This window comes from Centruroides vittatus, unplaced genomic scaffold (genome assembly GCF_030686945.1).
Source record: "Centruroides vittatus isolate TY-2023 unplaced genomic scaffold, ASM3068694v2 contig_19, whole genome shotgun sequence".
Taxonomy (NCBI): domain Eukaryota; kingdom Metazoa; phylum Arthropoda; class Arachnida; order Scorpiones; family Buthidae; genus Centruroides; species Centruroides vittatus.
This window is the reverse complement of record NW_027121169.1, coordinates 5,332,020-5,352,572: the sequence shown is the minus strand read 5'-3', so window position 1 is coordinate 5,352,572 and position 20,553 is coordinate 5,332,020. Positions and strand designations below refer to the sequence as shown.

General features: G+C 35.7%; 1 protein-coding gene across 1 annotated transcript in view; it reads right to left on the bottom strand.

Moving 5' to 3' along the window:
• Positions 1-5,044: 5,044 nt before the first annotated feature.
• The window catches only part of LOC136970169 (Na(+)/citrate cotransporter-like), a 29,066-nt gene continuing 13,557 nt past the window's right edge, over positions 5,045-20,553 (bottom strand). Inside the window, exons 12-13 of the mRNA XM_067264579.1 lie at positions 11,186-11,323; positions 5,045-5,270 (exon numbers count right to left, since the gene is read on the bottom strand). Coding sequence (XP_067120680.1) covers positions 5,094-5,270; positions 11,186-11,323 — 315 coding nt within the window. The 3' untranslated portion in view covers positions 5,045-5,093. The remainder of the gene's footprint in view (positions 5,271-11,185; positions 11,324-20,553) is intronic.

Here is a 20,553-nt window from a genome sequence, read left to right as displayed (position 1 = left end):
ATGTGTGGAGCGAGCCCTATTATGTTGTACGCAAACAGAAATCTGGCAACGAAATACCGGCCAACATAGTGAAAACGGATGGTACTTACACACAAGACTACAATGAAACTATGAACTATATGTTAGACACACACTTCCCTATTGATTGTGAGGAAGAGGACAATAGTAACCAAGAAAGGATTAGGAATGAAACCTCTAACCCTCCTACCACGGACGAGGATCGACGATTCACCTTTAACGAAGTTCAGAGGGCGATCAAGACTATTAAAAAGAAGAAGGCACCTGGGATTGATGGGGTGACCCCAGAGATGCTTAAGCATGCATTCAACTCTGTGCCAATGGCATTTGTGTACACATTCAACAAGTGTCTGGAAAAGGGACACTTCCCGAAAATATGGAAACAAGCGTCTATTAAATTCATACCCAAACCGGGTTCTGACTCGCATTTTAAACCGAACCATTATAGGCCCATAAGTCTTTTGTCTGTACCCGGAAAGGTTCTGGATGGGTTACTTATGGATAGAATTAATTATTACCTATACCAAAATAAATGGATGCATAATGGTCAATTTGGATTTGTCAAGGGCCGCTCTACCTATCATGCAATCCACTCTCTTATACATTTCATCAAACAGGCCTGGAGTCGCAACGAACATGCTCTCATCATTTCAATAGACTACCGCAATGCATTTAACACCATATGGTGGCCATCGATTTTCAATCAGTTAAAAGAAGCTAAATGCCCTAGAAATCTTTATGTAACTCTTCAGAGCTATTTGTCGGAAAGAACTGCGGGTGTGTATCACAAAAGGGCAGATATTATCCGTTCAATTAATAGAGGATGTCCACAGGGCTCGAAGTCAGGCCCGGGCCTGTGGAACATAGTTTATAATGACTTACTTAAGTTGAATGAGAATAACTGCAATCAATGGAAGTTACAGGGTTATGCCGATGATACGGTGCTTATGATCTCAAATAAGAACGGCAAAAGACTCCAAGAAAAGGCCAATGCAATACTAAACAAGATATATGCATGGAGTAAAGAAAACAAACTCGAAATAAACTACGATAAATGCGAGAACATGGTCCTCACAAAAGGGAAACAGCTGCAAAAAGCCTTTAATATTACTATGAATGGTAACAGAATTAAAAATGTAAAAGTTATAAAGTACCTAGGACTAATGATCGATCAAAGCCTCACTTGGACGAAACATATTGACTATGTTGCAGGCAAAGTTAGAAAAACCACTAACGCTTTGCTTAGTTTGGCCCACAGAGATTGGGGCTTTAACGAGAGGGCAATAAGGATGCTTAACAAGGCCTGTATTGAGCCTGTCATTTTATATGGTGCCCCGTTCTGGGGGGAGAGAGTAGACATAATAAATATTAAACGTAAGTTACAGGCAATGCATAGACCATTATTGCTTCGGCTCTGCAGAGCGTATAGGACCACTTCAAATGCAGCACTGCAGGTTTTAGCGGGTATCATGCCCTTACATCTCAAAGTCAAAATACTGACATGGACCTGGACTTTAGACAACATTTTGATCACAACAGAAAATCTTAACAAACTGACTAAATATGCCGACATTGGTTGCCTGCCCAACCTTGATTGGGATCTCCTCAATACCTTCGAGCAAGAAGGAAATTTCAAAGAAAAGACCAATTATGCTCACCCTGCAAGGAACAAGAATGTGTTTATCACAGATATGTATGATAATCCATTCCCTATGCACTTTATTTTCACAGACGGGTCGAAGAGTGGGGAGAATGTTGGAGCTTCCTTTGTCCACTCAATTCATGGCAATGCCGACTTTAAGTACACAGCTGGTTTTAAATTGGCCAACTATTGTACCGTGCCTGAAGCAGAGTTGTTTGCCATATATCGGGCGCTGGTATATATTCGAGACCTTAAAAATCATAAGGGACACGTACGAATTTGCACCGATAGTCAAACTGCATTACAAAAGATTATTGGGTATAAGAAACAGTGCCATACGACCAATCTTATACATGAAGTCTTACAAGATGTGAGGAACTTCAAGGTAAGCTTCTCTTGGATTAGGGGACATAGCGGAGTGCAAGGGAACGAACAGGCCGATAGAATAGCAAAACAACATGCCAAGAAAACAGGGGAGATCATCTATCCTCAGCTTACTTACAACAATATCAGGACTTTGATTGAGAACACTGCTACGCTTCTTTGGCAGGCCGAATGGTGCAAGGGTGAAACAGGAAGAGTCACGTTTGAATTTCTTCCTAATGTTCTGGAGAGACTTCGCACGAAACACTTAGAGTTAAATAGTGCCATAACGCAAACACTCACCGGCCACGGAAACTTTAAATACTATTTACATAGGTTCGGGCACAGCGAGGATGACATTTGTGAGTGCGATGGATCTTCTGTTCAAAACGTGGAACATTTCATTTTTCAGTGCAATATGTACGACAGGAACAGAACAAGGCTCATCTACAAGACTCTGAAACATGGTCATAATTGGCCATGCCCTTTAAGGTGCCTAGTATCTAATGGTGAACTATTTAAGGAACTTACTACATTCATTACAGAAACAAGAGCATTGGAGCCAAGCTTCACATGAAAGAACTGCTTCAACTTTCGTTGTGTTTTAAGTACTGTTTTGTGCTTCAACCTTCGTGCACACATTATAATTGTATCGTGTACTGTTCATTTTCAATAACTCCTAGTCAGAGTTAAGCGGTGCCTTGTTTTCTTTTGTATACAACACTGTATGTACAATTTATTATTGTTTCTCTTAGAGTGTATCTGCAATGTGTAACAGCAAGCAGTCGTTTATCCTTGCTTTGTATGTAATTGCTGTGTGATCTATGACTGCAAATGACTGTAAATATCTGTATCATATTTACTGCAGGCATAAGTTTGTAGGGTTATATTTTGTGTATTTTTAGGATTTGTTCAAACGGCCCAGTGCCGCATGTACATAATTTATGTTTTTTTTTTATAAAATCGGCAAGGCGCCCATGTAACCTTCCCTTTTCACCCACTTTCCTATCCCCTTTCTTTCCCCTTCGTCTTCGTCTTTACTCAACTTTTCTTCATTTTCACACTCAGGCAATACCCATGAGTAGTCCTGAGTTTTCACCCATCTTTATTTAAAATAAAAATAAAAATAAAATCACGCTTCCCGAGTGGTTGGTCCCTGGTTACTAAACGTAACGAGACTCTTATCTGGAGAGTGAGAAAAGTCAAAATCGAAGACGAATTCGATCTTCCACCGATCATAGGACGACTTCCTTCCGCGATTTATGGTTTCTGCCTGGCAGTTTGATATAAACAATGGGTGTCCGTCTACAAACGACTTTTACCTATGTTTTTTTAAACTAATAAATTTTTTCTAAATTAACCGTTTTTTCGCGTCTTTCGTGACGGGTTAGACCTGTCCGGTACATCACATTTCCATAAAAGTTTTAAACAAATACTGGAAATGATAAAAATAAACAATTTATGTATTTTAGTTCTAAAATACAAATAATACATACATAATACAAATTTATATGATACAAACAATGATAGAAAAACTTGTTTTTTTAATTTTTTATAAACTAACTCTATTCGACGATTTTTTCCGCAAAGTCGTTAATTACTTTATCATAAAAGTCGTTGGTCGTCGATTCCATCAACGTATTTAAAAGCACTTTTTCTATCGAAAGCAACGCTAGCGACGACAATTTTTCCTCCGACCGAGTGTTCCTGGCCAATGTATGAATTCGCTCCGTGGTCGAAAAACTGCGCTCAACAGATCCATGGTAGATGGTACCGTAAAAATTAATGATATTAAATTATATAATTCTTTTAGTACGTCTTTGTTCGGATCGACATTAATTATAATACTTTTTATGTCTAAGAGTTACTTGTCAACTTGTCAGTTACTTGCCACAGTAACCGTAATCGAGTAAAATTTATGAGAAATTAATGCACCAACAAGAAAAATCTTTCGTTCGACTAGAACTTGAATCACTTTTAATTTCATTACTGGCCTTGGCCATGGGCAGCCACAGAAAATTTTCCAGGAGGACTTGAAGTCAAGTAATTACATCAATAAATTTAATATTTTAATTTTTGGGTTTTTTTACAAGTAGAATATACAATACAGTATTGTATCAATATAAAAAGACAGACAAAGCGTTCCATGGTTCAGGGTGTAAGGTTACACACGATCATTTTTACGAGTATAATTTGTGGAATATTTTACTCAATTCCAGGAGTGGGCAGATGCCCCCTTTTCCCCTCTGTGGATGTCCATTGTCTTGGTCCATTGGTTCTGTAAATATGCAACATTCTGTAAGTTAAATAATAACGGATTGCCGCAACCAATAAATAATAATAATTATTGGTTACGGCAACCCGACAAGTGGACGATCTTCTGAGGGGATGTCTCCCGGGAGGACTTCTATAGAAAAGTGATTCTATTTAGGTGTTACAAACGCGAAGAAACCCAGAAAACTCTTGGTTGGTCAGGTACAAATCTATGACCAACTACCAGTGTTCAGTGCTTTTATTCACTCAGCCATTGGTGGCACAACACACGATTGTGTCATACGATTGTCTATTAACGAAATGATTTTTCGTTTCAAGTTTATATCTCGTTTAACTAACTCATTGCTAAAATTTTAGTTGTAATTCGTTTGCATTTGTATAGTAATCCACCAGTAAATGTTTCGCATTTTTAAAATAAATATTTTTTATATAAAAATTCTATATGACACATTTTTCACATTCCCGATAGATTGTGATGTTATATTCACCGAAGAAACCCTGTTATAGTCAGGGCGAAATGCATTTGGTTTTATTTTTCTCAATTACTAGGAGTTCTTGACTGCATTTTGATTGTTTTGCATGTTAATTAGTACAATAACAAACTAATTTATTCCTTCGGTGATTTAAATCCTTTAGCACGTTCATATTTAATTTTTCCGTGCCTGTAATTGTTTAAATGTGAATAAAGTATTTATAAGTACGTTTTTATATCTACTTATCACGAAAATAACTTTACCAGAAACAAAATATCTTAAATAAGATTTTTTATTAAAAATCTCTCTAATATACAACCGAATTAAGATAAACTGGACGTGGAATTCGTTAGCGTTGACATCGAGAAATAAATGGAAGATCGAGTTTCGTTGGCCCACGAAGGAAAAGTGTCGAAGTAGAATAAATAAGATCCTAAAGTGTTAATAAAAGCGAATTCGATAGCGCAACACAAGAATTTCAAAAGAACTCCGGCTTTCATCTATAAAATAAAAATTAAATTGTTAATATTTTGCGAGTTGTATTTCAAGTTATCAATGTAATACGACTGTCACAAATTTATATTTTAATAATTGAAACAATAGAAATACACAGCGTGTTTCGTGAAATCCGCAGTTACCACGTTGCTTAAGTTAATTGAACATTTTGAGAAAAGCATCGGCATTCAACAATAGGGGCAGGATTCTTAAACTAAAAATGTCGACGGATTAACCTGCCGTGTTATATTATTTTGTTTTCTGGTCACATTTGCATTTAAAACGCAGTATTCATATCCTCTTGGGATGCCGAGTGTCGTATATGACACACAATTTTCCTTCCAAAGAATGAAAAGCAGTTCTTCTTTTTTGCTTGCTAAACATTTATGTTAGTTATTCCTTTCTTCACTAGAGTTTAATGAATCTTATTAGACCACATGCATCCCACTGTGATAGAGATGAAGGAAAATATAAGTGATTGTCTGAGCACATGGTTTTGGAAGTGATCACAAGTATGACTGTTTCATGTAAGTATTCATTTTTCTCTATTACTATCTATTATAATCTTACAATCTAAACGTATTTTTGTTCAGGAGACTTTTAAGATTATATAAGAGTATTGTTTAAAACTTATATTAATAACAGTATTTCATAAGATGAGCTAACTTTCGAATGTGTAGTATATGACACATTGGTTCTTAGTGTTACAATAATTACATTACAGCCTATGAACTGTTTTCATATTGGCAAGTTATTTACTTTTATAGTTATTTTGTCATTTAGTCAGCAATATGTATTCTATCATTTATTTTAATTTTTTATTAAATTAATTTATTAATAAAAATGATTATTTATTTTTATTAATAAATTAATAAATTAATTTCTGTGATTTGTTTTTGTATAGTTATTTATGTGGTCTGCAGGATTCTGTTTGTTAAGAATTTATAAATTATTAATATCATAAATCTATATTAAAACTAAATCATTGACATTTATTATAAATTTTTCAGTGACAACAAATGAAATAAGGGAGGAACATGATAGGACACTTGATATTGATAGAAATTTGTGTGGACTGGAAGGCTGGTCCAGTGATGAAGACAGTGACCAAACATTTAAACCAGTCAGAACATTTATCAACCAAACTGTCCTGAAGAATGTAAGTCATTAGATGATATATTTGACGATGATGAAAATGATGCTTCAGCTATGTAAATAGAGGAAGATTTCTTGACATCAGTGCAGTAACAAACTTCACCATGGCTCCATACAAATAGATTTAAGCCCTTGCTACCAGCTGCTGAATTTCAGGAAGAACCCTGAAAGGGTAAGAAGTGTGAGTCTAAAGAATATTTCTTGAATTATATTCCTGAGAATCTCTTTGATGTCATTGCTTGATGATGACATGCACAAATCAAATATCACTGATTCACCTGGAAAAACTTTTGAACTTTACTGCTGATGAAATGAAAACAATTTTTGGATAGCCTGCAGAAGAGATAGCAGAGCAATAAAAAAAGAGGAAGAAAAACACACTTCAATATTTAAAATTTAAAGTAAAAGTGTCAAAATGGCTATTACATTCAGATAGTACAGAAAATAAAAAAATGAACAGTGAAGATGACAAAGAAAAGGAAAATAATAAAAAATACTCCAACTTTACATCCCAGAAAAATACAATGCAAAAGTGGAGCAAAACACATACCAGAAATCATTGCAAATGGCAAAAATCACTGCTGCCAAATGCACTGATATAAAAGTGTATGAGCTACAGTGTACTGTATCAAATGCAAAATCCATCTGTGCCTTGTGACAAATAAAAATTGCTTCAAAGCATGTCATATGTAAATATAAAATGTCAATTATTGTACAAAAACAGTCAAATAAACCATTTTTACATGAACAGGACAGTTTGCATTTTGTACAGGTAGAGATCCATTGTGTCATATATGACACATACCATTTTTTAATGACCGAAAACAAAAAAATTTAAAAAATGATAATTTAATAACAAGTGACACCCAAAGGTCAATAATATAACAAAACTTCAATTAAAAAAAAGTTTTTTTTAGTAGTGGATCTCAAGAGGATATATGCAATAGCTGCTTTGGGTATGAGAATCTTGCCCCATTTGTTGAGGGCTGACGCTTCTACTCAAGACGAAAGAACACGCTGTACATACTAGGATTAAATTATAATGAAATTAATGAATAAAATGAAGAGACGAATGCAGATTAATCAAGTGAATATTGAGATTCTTCTCATTTTTATCTAATTTCAAAGTTCAAACTGTCAAGTGAAAGTCACGACGTGGTCCTCACGGATTTCAATAAGCCTCGCTAAAAACCTTAATTAAACAAAGTAAGAAAAAGTGCTTCTGAGATGTTTGCAAGAAAAGCAAAGTTAAATATCCGGAACAACGTGTGAATAAAGTTTCTCAGAATCTTTCATCGAAGATCACGTGGTTCGACAGCAGAGTGCTATACTTACACTTGCTGGTTCACTTCTCGATGAATACATTATTTTTCAAATCAATGCCATTTTTATATAAAATAATTGTAAATTATATGGTTAATAGAAAATAATAAAACCAAGAATAATAAAAATCGCAGACTAAATACAGATTAATAAATTCTAACATGAATTCATTGAAGAATGTTGAATAAACTGAATTCAGTGAAAAATTTTAAAAAACTGGATTGAATGAAATATAATTAAAGAATAATGATGAAAAGATAATTAAATCGAATAAATACATTAATATGAAATATAAATTAATTCGAATAAAAACTAATGAAACATCATAAAGTGAGTGGAGGCGGCAGCGCCGCTAGCTGTTTGAGCGCCCGTGTGCAATACCGATTATGCCGCCCGTTTAACTACTACTACTTACGCTGAGCTTGCCAGCAATACCAATTTGCCGCCCGCGTGCGGTGCACGCCTTGCACGCCCGCTTACGGCGGGCCTGAGTGGAGGGCAGAGGCGTAGCGTGGGTGTCAGCCACTCGGGGCGGAGGAAAATTTCGCCCCCTTAAATAAAATATTGGGAATCCCTACAAGTCAGTACAGACGGTGTTGTCAATCGCTACAACGAGCAAGATGTCATTATTATACATTCATTTAAAGAAAGGGGATTCCGCAGAATAAGTAATCAGTAAAATAAGTAATCAGTAAAGAAAGGGGATTCGTCACAGAATAAGTAATAAAAATTCCGTGCTCATTTCAATCGGTCCGAATCGTAGGTGTGACAAAAATATGAAATGAAATGGTTCAAATTTTGACAAGATATTATTATTATTTATTATGAAAAAATACCGCCCCTTAAGAACGCCACCCCTGCCGCCCCCACTACGCTGCGACACTGGTGGAGGGAAATGAACTGAATCAAAAATAACGAAATACTGTACACTAAAATCATCACTCAACACTTTCGGCTGCTAAGACAGATTTATTTGCTTATAAACTAATATTTTCACAGCCTAATGTATAGGTGATATATTCTGGACCATCATTACAAACTGTTTCAAAATCAAATACAATAAATATTGAATATTATAACATCAACTTTTAAATATTTAAACATAAACATCAATTTCCAATGATTCCAACATAAAATTAACATAAAAATTTATTGATGAATATTTTAAAAATTATGTTATCTCAAAATCTTGTAGCTTGATTATTAAGCATATTTGTAATTTTGGTTGTCGGAACGTAGTGACGACTAATACTTGACACTTCGTGCATTCCTTGTCAACAAAATAACTCTGGAATGAGTTGTCCGATCTTGATGAAATTTTCTTGGACGACTCATCATCACTCAAGGACGAACAGATCAAAATTTCAACTTTCAAAAATGATCCGTTTTTGTAAAACTGAAGATAGGGGTTTTTCTTCAGTATGGATCATTTTTGAGAGTTGAAATTTTAATCAGTTCGTCCCTGAGTTATGGTGAGTCGTCCTAGAAAATTTCATCAAGATCGGACAACTCATTCTAGAGTTATAATGTTGACAATGAATGCATGAAGTCAAGTGTTAGTCGCTTCCTGCACGCACGTGTAGAAGCGTCATCTAGTGGTCAGAAAATATGACAAGCATTAAAACAGTAATTTTGAAAGGTAAATATTATCGCTAACTAGATACACAACAAATATAAAGAATATTTATAGAATAATAAGTTTTAAAAAGTTTTCTTTTTAAAACGTGGAGCAGCAGCGAGCAATATTGATGGCTTTACGATCCATTCTCTCCTTCGTCTACCTATCGTTAGTACGAAATTTCGATCTCTAAATGAAGAAGCTGCACAGAAATTCCAGATTGAGATGAAGTCGCTCAAATTCATCATCATCGATGAAATGTCAATGATTGGTGCAAGAATGTTTTCCATGATCGAGAGAAGATTGAGGAAGATGAGCCCCGAGAAAGATGAGCCGTTTGGTGGATTCTTTATCTATTTGTTTGGTGATTTTCGTCAGCTTCCTCCTGTTAAAAATACTCCTCTCTACTCGAGTGTTTTTTACAATGTAATGTCCCAACAAGGTAGGGACCCTATTGGGACATTACATTACATTCGCATTTGATTCTTTTGAGAAGTTCATTGAACTTAGTAATTCTCATAGACAAAATAGCGCAGATAGTTCCTTCACAGATGTCTTACAACATCTAGCTTCGGGTAATTTCTCTGATACAGAGCTGAACATTCTGACGACAAGAAATCGAGCCTCTTTATCTAGAGATGAACTTGATCAGTTCCAAACGGCAGTAGAGCTATATCCAACAAACCAGCAAGTTAAACAAAGCAACGAAGACTATTTACAGTCAACTGGATGCCCTCTTGCTTATATAGCATCCGAAAACACTCCAGATATTGCCCCGCCTTCGTCCAAAGATGACTCAGCTCTCGGTCTCTCCAAATATTTGAATCTCTCAGTTAATGCCAGAATCATGCTGAGAGTCAACGTATGGGTGCAAGGAGGTCTCGTCAATGGTTCACTAGGAACTATACGCTACATTATATATGCTCCTAATGCTCGCCCTCCAGCTCTTCCTCTGTTTATTTTAGTAGAATTCGATAGCTATCAGGGACCTTTCATCTATGGTAATCTGTTTCCAATAATCCCCATAACACGCTCTTCGAACGATGGCAGTATATTGCGATTTCGTAGAGTTTCCACTTACCTTAGCATACTCTATGACTATACATAAATTACAGGGATTAACTCTTCCAAAAATCAAAATAGATATAGGGAAAAAAGAGACAGCTATCGGCAGTGGCATAGCGTGGGTGTCAGCCGCCCGGGGTGGAGGAAAATTTCGCCGCCCCCCTTATTTAGGTATTTCAATTTAAAAGACTAAAATATACAGTAATTCTAAAGAACCTTTCGGCAAGAACAATCATCATTTTTGTGTATTGTACATGTTACAAATAAAAACATCATGTATATATGTTTTAGAACATAATAATCACATTTATTACAAAAATTTTTACAAGATATTATTATTATTTATTGTGAAATTTTGCCGCCCCCTAAAAGTGCCGCCCGGGGCGGGCCGCCCTGCCGCCCCCACTACGCTACGCCACTGGCTATCGGTCTTACCTACGTCACATTGAGTCGAGTGAAAAAAATAACTGCCTCAGTATTTTTAAAGAGTCATAATAAAGATCGCTACGAGTCAATCTGTAAATCCAAGGCCCGTAACGATAGTCAGAATTTCATGAGACGTTGGCATAGCAATTAATTAATGGCTTATTTTGACCTTATATTTGTACCTTTAAATGATCCAATAGAAATCAAATATATTGTTGAGAACGAATGATTCTTTGTTTCCCCCCCTGATAATCTAGAAAATAAAGATGCGAGCAGCTTCGTTCCGACTACACGCTGATACAACGTTACTTAACTAGTTAAATTATGTCTTACCATATCAAAAGACGTCATGGCACCGCTGTCGAAAATGATGGCATTGGAGGGGTTTCCAACCGGGAGCATGAAAGCAAAGGAACATACGATCGTCACGGGTAATAAAAAATACAGAGGATGAATAGAGATGGCCACAGCCTGTAAATACGTTATTCTATTTTAAGAAAATTTTCTCCAGAGAAATATTATATGAACTTTCAATATATTAACAAATATAATATAATTTGATAATAATAATTGTCATTGTACTTCTTCGTCCAGATATATAGAGTAGCACCTTCCTTTATAGCCAGACATTTGCCAACAATATCGAATCGTCATTGATTCACGTGACTGGCATCCGTCTTGGCACTTACGAAACCTTCATTTCACTTTGTAAGCATGTTAGGTATTGAGAATATCACACTGTTGGCATAATATATATGGCTGCCGTAATCAGCGAACCAACGATAAATTATTTGGCGGAATAACAACAAGAGAAAAAGAAACATTTAGTTTCACGTAATAGGAAGAAAACATTGGATAATTTATGCTTATTCAGAAATTTGTGAGGCAACGTTACGTGTAATTGAGTTTTCATTTAGTGCTATGTGATTTCGTTAAATTAATTCTTACCATAAAAAGAATTGATTTAGTGTAAAAATTAATGGCCCGCACTATTGCTAATACGGCTCTTAATTATCCTGCATACCCACTTTTATAACTTTTTCCGCTTTGTCGACACTGTTTTAACAAGCCCACTATGGGTTCGACAGGCCCACAATGGGACGGCCGGGTGGTAAGGGACGGTGCCCGACATATTTCGGGGATGGTCCGTCCCTGAAAAATTCCTGGGGATTTTTCGATCCGTCCGGATTCGATCCCGGGTCTCCCAAAGTGGTAGGCTGCCGCCTTGACTGCTCGGCTATCCGGCATACCCACTAATGTAATTGCCTACGCGTTTCCGTTAGTTATGTCATTATCCCGTTTCGACATTTACTCTGATTTTATTTTGTGCACAGGTTTATTCGTATACGGCAACGCCACACATGAACGATCTTCCGAGGGAAATGCCTCCCGGGAGGTCTTTCATTGGCCCCTATTTAGGTGTTACAAACGTGAAAAAACCCGGATAACTCCACGAGGCCAGCCCGTTGGCGAAGTACGAACCCACGACTAACTACTAGTGTTGCGTTAAAGCCTGTCTAAAGGCAATGGATAAGTCCATACATTCGGTAATCTGGTATTCTCGCTAATCTAGTGTATTTGTAATTAAATTTTGCATAACCATTTCGAATTCTTTCGTAGTATATGATGTATGTATGTCAGATTTTATTTAACATAAAATTGATGTCAATCATTCTCTTCTTCATTTAAAAATTCATAAATTTAATAAAAATACTTTTCTAAAACTTTATATCAATAGTACGATATACACGAAATGGTAACAATTAATTACTGAATCTTTTGAAATTTTTCTGTGCAAACATAAAATTTAACACAAAACTTACTGCATAAATTAAGTAGTCTTATACGTTACTCATAAAGTGACCGTAAGCAAAATTTCCTTATGAGCGACTTTAGAAGAATGGTTTGAAGGAATACGGCATTGCAACATGTGGGCAATCTGTCAACGGGAAACTCCCGAGAGGACTTTCTATTGTAAATTGGTGTCGACTTGACCAATGAAATTGTGCCATTTCGTACCGTCCGACTTCGTTCGTACATTGCACGATAAACGTGACAATGGTAGGCTGAAATAACCACTCTTTATATGGTTTTCAGTTTAATGTTCTTATAGTATAGTATTTGATTTATATAACTACGAAGGTTATCTTACGTAAGAGTTTATCACTCCAAGTAACTAAAGATAATCTTTGTAGTTACATAAATCAAGTGCTATAATGTAATATTATAGATCAGGGGTGGGCAAGCAAGAGTTCAGTGGGAGCCTAAATGTAAGTTTTGCAAAATGCATGGGAGCCGCAGTCCTGTACTGTCATGGCGGATAGTATGGTAAGGCGCGCGATTTTATTATATAATATAAATATAATATAAAACAAATATTGAATTATTTTTAATAAACATATTTTCACAAAATTATAAAAATAAAATTGTAAAAACAATAATAAAAAACAGAAATTAACACTTTCAGCAAGAGCTGCATGTAACTCAAAAAGAGCCGCATTTGCCCATGTCTGTTATAGATGGTTAGAAGTACGAAATAATCTATTAGATCATTTCGTACTTTCAATCTTAATAGTGTTGTTTTTTGCCCTGGCAACGCAGGGCTCATCTGCTAGTAATAAAACAAAATTTTAAAAAATATATATTTTAAAACGTTTATATTTGTTTTTGTAAGTCTCAACGCTTGGAAGAAATAATTTAAAAAAATTAAAACAGTTTCGAGTCGGAATGAATTGTAGCGATGTTACTAATGCCGTCGATTCCTAAATAATTCGATACAATACTAAAAAATAAATGTAAAAATTTAAATATTTCGTTGACGTTTTGAAGAGTATTTCTTTTGTTCGTTTGTATTTTACTGTGAAATAACAAAGGTGTGACAAAATTCAATGCGTAAGAAATATAACGACGTTGACGTTAGCGCCATCTGCCGAGAAGTTACTAACATTTTCTTACTTAACGCTTGGAAAAAGTTAAAATACTCATTCTTTCATATCTTTAAGAAATATTCGATAACTCGGCGTATTATTTCGAATGGCTTTACAGTTTACGAAACTGTTTAAAACTTTTGCGAAGAGAGAAATATAACTACAATGACACCAGAGAGACGAAAGCATTACTGTCAAAATGATGACCTTATTGGAAGTATTTTTATACCAGGTCTACGGAGAAAGTTAAGTTTTTAAGCCATGCTGACGATGTTAGTTTTTTTGCTACAAACAACTACTCTTTAGAGAGAATAAATGGGATACTAAATGTTTTTAATATATTGACCGGTATGAAAATCAATTTGAGTAAAAGTAAATTATTAAAACTCTATGGTAATGTAGATAGTGTCAACCTGAATTATGAAAGGGTAGAAAGTATGAAGATTCTCGGTATATGGATTGGGAAAAATGCAGATAGTAAAAACGTTGAATTGATGTATGGTAAAATCGAAAGTGCGTTAAGTGAATGGGGAAATAAATGGCTATATCTGCCTGAAAGAGTAGCAGTTGTAAATAGATTGGTAATTCCCAGAATTATATACTTATTATATGCTACTTATCTGAAAACGGAAGACACTAAGAAGCTGGAAAAACCGATTTTTAACTTTATTTGGAAAAATACTTTCGAACCCGTTAGTAGGAAGATAATGAAAAGTTATATTGTAAACGGTGGTTGGAATGTTAAAGATTTAAAGACGTTCGAATGCTCTTTAAGAATGTCAATGTTTATAAATAGCTTAAGGCAAAAAGACCACCCTTTGTTTCATGTATTGATATATATTCTAGGCCCAATGACAAAAAGAATAACGAAAATGGAAGGACAACATCCCTTCATTGTTAATAATAATAAGAGGTATCGAAAATGGAGGGGGAGATAAAAAATATTCTAGATGAAAATGATAAAATAGATGAAAATAATTGTAAAATAGGACCAAATATAATATATAAATATCTGTTCAAACAATGCATTAGCGAAAGTGTGAAAGATAAGTATGTAAACTGGATTGCTATATGGAAAAATATTAATATACTACCATCTGAATGGAGAGAGACTTCGTGGAGAATTCTACTGAATGTAGTAATGACGGGAGATTATCTACGGAGATACCATAGGCGTCGTAATGCTCGATGCTCTATTTGTGGAAGGGATGAAACAATTATCCATGCTTTTTATGAATGTAACCCTGCGAGATCGGTGTGGTCATGGGTAAATCGTATCTGTAAGGTAAAACTAGAGTGGACCAATATTAAGTATCAAATTAATTATAAAATAAGAAACCAAAGTTCTTATCTGATAAATTGGATAGTTGGGCTGACGAAAAGACATTTATGGAAAGCCAGATGTCTGGCAATTTTCGATAAAAGAAAAATTAGCTCTAGGATAATAATTAAAAAAATAAGAGAAGAAGCGAAGCTAAAACTTAAGTATGATAATGAGACCTTAAGCGAAAATGAGTGGAAGAAATATTACAAGGGGACGGAAGATTATATATGGAGACGTGATGGTGAGGAGTTCATCTTTAATGATGAATGACAAAAAGTCTCATGACTATCTGCTTTTCTTAGGGTTAACCCTAGCACTCCACGATGGAGTTTGTTAGCTTGGGTTATGTAAATGTTAATAATGCAATACTAATGTACAGACCTTTTACCTTATAACGGTAAATGTAAATAGTTATTATGAATAAGAATGTATAGACCTAATCGATGTATATGTGTTTCTTATGCTGTCGGATATGCTATGTATGAAAATAGATGATTGTTATCATCTAAATGATGTATATATTTAAACTTTAATAAAACTTTACTAAAGATTACCGTGGAGGGGAGCACTACAATGAGCCTATAGGTAATTTTTGAAATCCTGCTTTATGCGGGATGATTTATAAGTCAAAAAGCAGTTCAGTTAACGTAGAAGCAGAATTTAACGAGTCACGCTATGGGCAGGTTTCTTTATGCAGCGCTCGAGAAGCGCTTTATAGTGAACACTCCTTACCCCGTTTCTAAATGCAGCGCTGCAATGTAGCGAACCGCTTCTAAACGTTTGCTGCAAGAGGTCGCTGCAGCAAAGATAAAGCAGCTTTTACGTCCGCTACACGTGTAAGGCCGCGACTCCACTAGCCGTAAAACAGCCGTAAAACCTCTCTCCGTAAAAGCTTTTAATCACGTGACCTATTTGCGTTTGCGCTCGGATTGCGGTGGAGGTCCGGCTAGCGAAGCTTTTTACGGCGACAGTACTATTACGGTGTATACGTGATATATCGATATAAAGACAATAATTATATTCTACGAGTTTTCTCTATACTATAATTACAAATATAGTAAAAGTAATATCTTTACTTTCATATATTGACTTTTATTATTACATTATTAAGATAATATACAGCATTTATAAGCTTAGCTTTTTTATTATATACTCCTCTAAATTGAAGGATTTTCCTTTGACCGTTCATATCGCGTGTTTTAGGCATCCATTATTATAATCGGGATACCTCTTGTCGTAGATACATAAATACTTTCGGATGTTTTCGATAAATCTTTCCAGATCTTCTAGAGTACCCACGAGAGAACGTACACAAAAGCTCGTTTTCCGCCATTTTCGCAGCGTGTCATGATGACCTAGATTCAACTGACTTCTGATTGGTGGATGGTACCGGTTTACGGTCGTATTCACTTCGAAAGTTGAACACTGCTCAACTCGCTTTTACGTTGGTTTTACGACCTGCTCAGGCGTAAAATATCATGGTCACGTGATTAAAAGCTTTTACGGCGAGGGGTTTACGGCCCTTTTACGGCTAGTGGAGTCGCGGCCTAACGCAAAATCAAAACGGACGCTTGTGTGTATAACAGTGGCGTAGAGTAGTGGGGGAGGCAGGGGCGGCATTTTTTCACAATAAATAATAATATCTTGTAAAAATTTGAACCATTTCATTTCATACTTTTGTCACATTTACGATTCGGACCGATTGAAACGAGCACGGAATTTTTCATTATTTATTCTGTAACGAAACTGGGGAATCCCCTTTCTTTAAATGAATATATAATAATGACATCTTGCTCATTGTAGCGACTGACAACACCGTCTGTACTGACTTGTAGGGATTCCCCGTATTTTATTTAAGGGGGCGGCGAAATTTTCCTTTGCCCCGGGCGGCTGACATCCACGCTACGCCACTGGTGTATAATACGATATTATGCTGTGAAAATAAAAAAGTCGAAGTGACTGTTGATAAAAATATTATGGAAACATTAAGAAGGATTAAATTTTATAAAATGACTCTGAAAGTTATCTAAAGAATAATTATATTTAAAATATAGTATTTTCTTAATAATTATGCAACGAATATTCGGTTAGTATTCGGTATTCGGCCATTTTTCGCTATTCGGCCGAATACCTAAAAACTGGAGTAAGAAATAACAAAAACACAGTAAATTAAATCTAAATATCAAAATGATTAATGTTATCAGGTTAGTGTTGTTTGTTTATATTTATTTATAACTTATAACCTGCACAAAATAAAAAACATGTATTCACAATTTATAATTACAAAGATCAGCATACGTACACACCTATTCGTTCGAGAATCGTCGCACATCTGAGGGTCTGACCCTGCCTATTCTTCTTTTTAAGCGCTCGTCTTTCCTCTTCCCTTTCTCTTTCCTCTGTCGCTCTAGTCAGGACCGGATTTACATAAGGGCATTTGGGGCCTGTGCCCAGGGCCCCCACAAAATAGGGGCCCCCACAAAACTAAAAAAATTATGTTTAAACATAATTTTTTTTTCTATTACCGCGACAGTCTAGTGTGGCCTAATCATGAGGTCCACAGGCAGAGAAAACCAAACCCGGGAAAAAAATTTCACATAGGTATTTTTCAGTTAAATTAAAATAATTAGTTTTACACAATAAAATATATGTATGTTTACAATAACCTTATTTTTAAATGAAATTTACAACTTCCTAGTTGAAATCTATTTGAAAGTGCAGTATTTTGTGTACATTTTCTAAATCATCAAATTTGCTTACTCTTAAAGGGGGCCCCCACCGTATTTGTGCCCAGGGCCCCTTGATTGTTAAATCTGGCACTGGCTCTAGTCCACGTATGCCTATGCATATATCATAATGTGCGCGCACGATACTTTCGATTCGTCACTTTTCTGTCGTAGATTTCCCATTTTACAATTACGTGACTCATAGCCTGGTGATAACGGAGAAAAGAGGCAGATAACTGTGACTTATACCGGCGTCCTATGATTTAACAGATTCGAGACAGCTTGGCAGCCTGAACGGCCTCAGGCTTTCGCCCATTCACGCTAAGTGACTTTCATTACAAGCATTTAGCTTTCCGAAGTCTATGAGAACAATTATTTGGCATTGACGGCCACGAATTTCGCGCCAATAAGCTGCCTCGACTTGTTCGATTATGTTATCAACTCAATTTCATATTTATTTTCAAATTTTCACTTCGCGGTCCTTCTCTATTCTTTTTCCGTTATTTACATGTGTAGGTCATTTCATTGTTATCCACATTTGATATCATCACTTATCACATACTGCCATGACGCTCTTGTCTGTCCGCTACGACTATCAAGAATTAACGCGATTGGCGAAGCGTAGTGACAGCCGGCCAATAAAGAGCAGGGTCCTTGCCATAATGCGGTTTGCGCGCCAATTTTCGTACCTGCGTTAATCAAGCCGAATATTTGGTATTCGGTCTGAGGACGAATATACTAATCGTCGCAACACTAATAATTATACATCTCCTATCTCTACTTTGTTCACATTTTCGGAAAGAGAAATGTTCAATTTTTTATATCTCTTTATTTAAATATTATAGTTCTTTAACTAAAGCGCTACTTTCAGCTGTAACTCTGAAATTAAAGAATAGATTATGGCATCCATGTTTAGCTCGAGAGGAAAGCGTTTCTAAACTATGATGCAGCGACGTGTAGCCATAGCTGCTCTTGACGTCATTTTCGCTACACTCTCGCTACATAAAGAAACGCGGCCTATTGCTTATTTTATTTAACTGTTACCTACGTCATAGCTCTGGCAATGACAAACAAAATGTCCAACATCTGCAGTGGGATTACGAGCGATATAGTTCTCGCAGAAGAAAACGTGCACAAGCGAGAAGCGAGAAATCTCGCTGGCGTGAGGGAATTTCTGGTTCTCGCACATATCTGACAGGGTTTGATATTTATCGCGTCTCGCCATATATTTTCGCTCGCTCGCGTGCGACGTGAACTGTTTCCCGGGATCCCGGGATATAATTAATTATTTTTAAGATATAAAATATATCTTGAAATCGAATAATATAATTATTTTTCATTTTTTAAAGTAATTTAATACGTTTTACAACCTCCAAAATCATAATATTAATACAGTAATACTGTGTAAAATATATATTAAAAACTACCTTTGAATTATGTAGAAATTTTCACAAATAGAAAAAATTTATTAAAGTTTGTTGGAAACTGCTCACAAAAACACAAATGCCTTTGAATCGGGTTGAAAATTTAAAGAAAAAAAAATAAACTTCGATCGAACTTCTAATTTAGAAGGTAATTTTCATTTTTTAAATAAAACATATTATAAAAATTTACAATAATATTCTGTCTTAAGATTTCAAAAGGCAAAGATGCTCCGATCACTCGATCTGCTTCTTATTGTAGTTATAAAAAGTCCTGTTACCAAGAATGCCCTTTCCTATTCAATTGAAGTGGGTGGAATCGTCTTTAATGAATTTAAGAGAAGACGGATGTTGTGCGTTTTTCACCCGTAGCCTCGAAGATTTCTAGTCCGTTTTCGCGATGCATTGCAGTATTTTTTTTTTTTTTTTTTTTGCTCTCTAGTTTTCTTGATTTGTCTTCCTCGGCTGCTTTAATAGACACATCAAGCTTACAGCCCGATAATTCGGCAGTTCGTTTCGCTTTAATAATCAGGTTTATGAAGAAAAACTTCATACTTGCATACTTCGTACTCGTTTGTATCCTTGCCCAATTTTCACAACCTGGCATAATGCAGTTATTGAAGCTACTGCGCATGGTTAAAAATTAAGACAGCATAAGCACAATTATTCCAGATATTACAGGTTCTGACAAGTAAAGAATTTTACAGTCCTGCCACAAATAGGCTACATATTGATTATTGACAATCTGCTAAACGGCCGGATGGCCGAGCGGTCAAGGTGGCAGCCTACCGCTCTGGGGGACCCGGGATCGAATCCGAACGGGTCGAAAATCCCCAGGAATTTTTCGGGGGTGGTCCGTTCGGATATGTCGGGCCCCGTCCCTCACCACCCGGTCGCCCCATTGTGGGCCTGGCCGAACCCATAATGGGCCTTCTAAAAGATGCCCTCTTAGTGCCCACAGGGCGGAAAGAGTTAAAAAAAACAAAAAAAGACAATCTGCTATTATTGACAATCTGCTCAAGCAAAAATTTAAAAAACTAATAAACAGGCTCAAAATGTATTCTTAAGAACACTGAGAGAGGTTTTTTTTAATTATTATATTAAGCCCGCTATTGAATTCGGCCGGGTCGCCATTTTAAAAAAATATAAATCTACAATTTCTTCAAATTGCAGCTCAATAATTTTCTTATAAACACGCTATTTACGAGAATATATTTCCCACATAGTTTATACAATCTGTTGCAAAAATATAAACACTTTATTATTACATACAAAAATGCGAGAATTGCTTTTAAGATTTTTT